Source organism: Scylla paramamosain, chromosome 16 (genome assembly GCF_035594125.1).
Source record: "Scylla paramamosain isolate STU-SP2022 chromosome 16, ASM3559412v1, whole genome shotgun sequence".
Classification (NCBI taxonomy): Eukaryota; Metazoa; Arthropoda; class Malacostraca; order Decapoda; family Portunidae; genus Scylla; species Scylla paramamosain.
The window spans coordinates 10,780,001-10,782,500 of record NC_087166.1 but is presented as its reverse complement, the minus strand read 5'-3'; the positions used below and the strand labels follow the sequence as shown (position 1 = coordinate 10,782,500).

Genomic DNA, 2,500 nt, shown 5'->3' with positions numbered 1-2,500 from the left:
AATTAATGCACCCAACTCTCCCCTCCTTCCCTCCTATTCTTCCTTTGTTCCACCTTCCTACAAAAACAAAATCACAAGACCAACTAAAAACAAGAAAATAGGTAAATAAACGAGTAATTAACAACGCCAGGTATAGCCAGGTAATGTCAAGTAATCAACGCATCCAACCTTTCCCTCCCCCCTCTCCCTCCTTTCCTTCCTTCCTCCTACTACAAAGACAAGACCCACCAAACAACTGAACAAGAAAATATATAAATAAACGAGTAATTAGCAACGCCAGGTAGAGCCAGATAGAGCCAGGTAAAACCAGGTAATGCCCTTGACGTGACATCGCAACTAAATACCACGGTCCTGTCTTAACATTTTCACCCGGATAATTGTGTCGGGAATCAAATAATCCCGTTATTGGCGAGACAAATGATTAATTTTCTCTCATTTCCTCACGACTTAGGAACCTTGGCGGTGATTCACGAGCGGCCTTGGTAAATATATACCTACCTCAATTTTTTTCAAGGGATATTGTCGCAATTCTTGCATCGGATTGCCAAACGTTTCAGCGTCTTGTCTCGATTTGTTATAACAGAGTGTAGTGGACGTTATTGGGGAGTTATCATAATGTTTTCAAGTGTTTGACAAGAATTTTGCACTTTACAGATTAAAGTGTATGTTAATGGAAGTTTTCAGGGTGTTTTCAAGGTGTTTTCAGGAATTTTCCAAGAATTCTGCACTTTACAGGTAGAAATGGAAGTTATTGGGAGTTTTCATGGTGTTTTCAAAAGTTTAACAAGATTTCAGCACTTTACAGGTTGTAGTGCAAGTTATTCGATTTTTTTTTTTTTTTTTGCAGGGTGTTTTCAAGAGTATCTTCGTGTTTCTAATTAGTTTAACAAGAATTCTGCACTTTTAAGGCTGTACTGGAAGTCACTGGGTGTTTTCCATGGTGTTTTCAAGATTTCAACAAGAATTTTGCCCTTTACAGGCTGTCGTGGAAGTTATTGGGTGTTTTCCATGCAGTTTTCAAGGGTTAAACAAGAATAACAGATTGTAGAGCGCGTTATTATCATTATTTTTTTTTCAGTGTTTTCAAAAGTATGGTTAAAGGTTTTTCGTGGTTCTCAAAGATTCTGCTAACTGGCTGTAGTGGACGTTATTGGGGTTTTCTGAGGTATTTTCAGTGATTCTAGTGAGTTTAACAAGAATTCTGCCCTTGAAAACGGTACTGGAAGTTACTGAGGTTTTCAGGGTGTTTTCAAGGGTTTTCAAGGGTGTTTTAATGATTCTAGTGATAGTTTAACAAGGATTCTGCATCTAATAGGCTATATTGGAAGTTACATGGGATTTTCCAGACTATTTTCATGCGTTTTCATGTTTCTGGTGATAGATTAACAAGGATTCTACATCTAACAGGTTGTAATGGAAGTTAATGGAGAGAGAGAGAGAGAGAGAGAGAGAGAGAGAGAGAGAGAGAGAGAGAGAGAGAGAGAGAGAGAGAGAGAGAGAGAGAGAGAGAGAGAGAGAGAGAGAGAGAGAGAGAGAGAGAGAGAGAGAGAGAGAGAGAGACCGCCTGACCTAGTATACAAGTAATTATCTCTCCCCTAAATCGAGATGAAAAATAAAGAGAAGACAAACACGAAATCATTAAAATAAAGACAAAATAAAGAAAAAAAAAACACTTCGCTAATCCTTAGAGCAGAGAGAGAGAGAGAGAGAGAGAGAGAGAGAGAGAGAGAGAGAGAGAGAGAGAGAGAGAGAGAGAGAGAGATTGCATGATATTGGGACTTTGAGTATGAATGGAAGAAGTGATTCTCTCTCTCTCTCTCTCTCTCTCTCTCTCTTGAATCGTTATGGAATCCTTATTTGAAGTTATTTTTATGAATTAGATAGATATATATTTAGATAGATAGGCTGATAAACAGATAGATATATACAGATAAATGTAGAGATAGATAAGATAAAACAAAATAAACAAGTAAACAAATACGTAAACAAACAAGGAAAAACTGACACATCACACACCACATCACATCACCACAAACACCAAAAACACCACCACCAACACCACCAGAACATTACACTCCCACCAGCACCACCACCACCACCACCATCACAGCCACTAACACTACCCTCTACCTCTCCTCTTCCACAGACGCGGCCTCACTTCCTGGCCAGCGTTGGGTGCCGGAGAGGAACCCGTGCGTCTTCTGTCCCTACAACACAACCTCCTGACACGAGTGGACCCGCCCTCCCCCTCGCCCTCCCTCGTCCTTCTCGACCTGTACCATAACCATCTCAACAACTTGCACGGCCTGCACGCCTTCCCCAACCTCCGCGTCCTCATGCTGGCTAAAAACAGGTGAGTCACGGTTTGATTGGTATATGCAGGTGTATTGTCCGTAGCGTGTCTTTCAAAATGTTGGTATGGTTTTACTACGTGTTATATGGGCTGTTTTAACAATTTTCCTACTATTCAACAATTCTTCATGATAAAAACAATGTATGA

General features: G+C 40.2%; 1 protein-coding gene across 1 annotated transcript in view; it reads left to right on the top strand.

The window, feature by feature from the left end:
• Window positions 1-2,500, top strand: part of LOC135108018 (leucine-rich repeat-containing protein 49-like) — a 38,989-nt gene that overhangs the window by 15,254 nt on the left and 21,235 nt on the right. Inside the window, exon 4 of the mRNA XM_064018553.1 lies at window positions 2,147-2,353. Coding sequence (XP_063874623.1) covers window positions 2,147-2,353 — 207 coding nt within the window. The remainder of the gene's footprint in view (window positions 1-2,146; window positions 2,354-2,500) is intronic.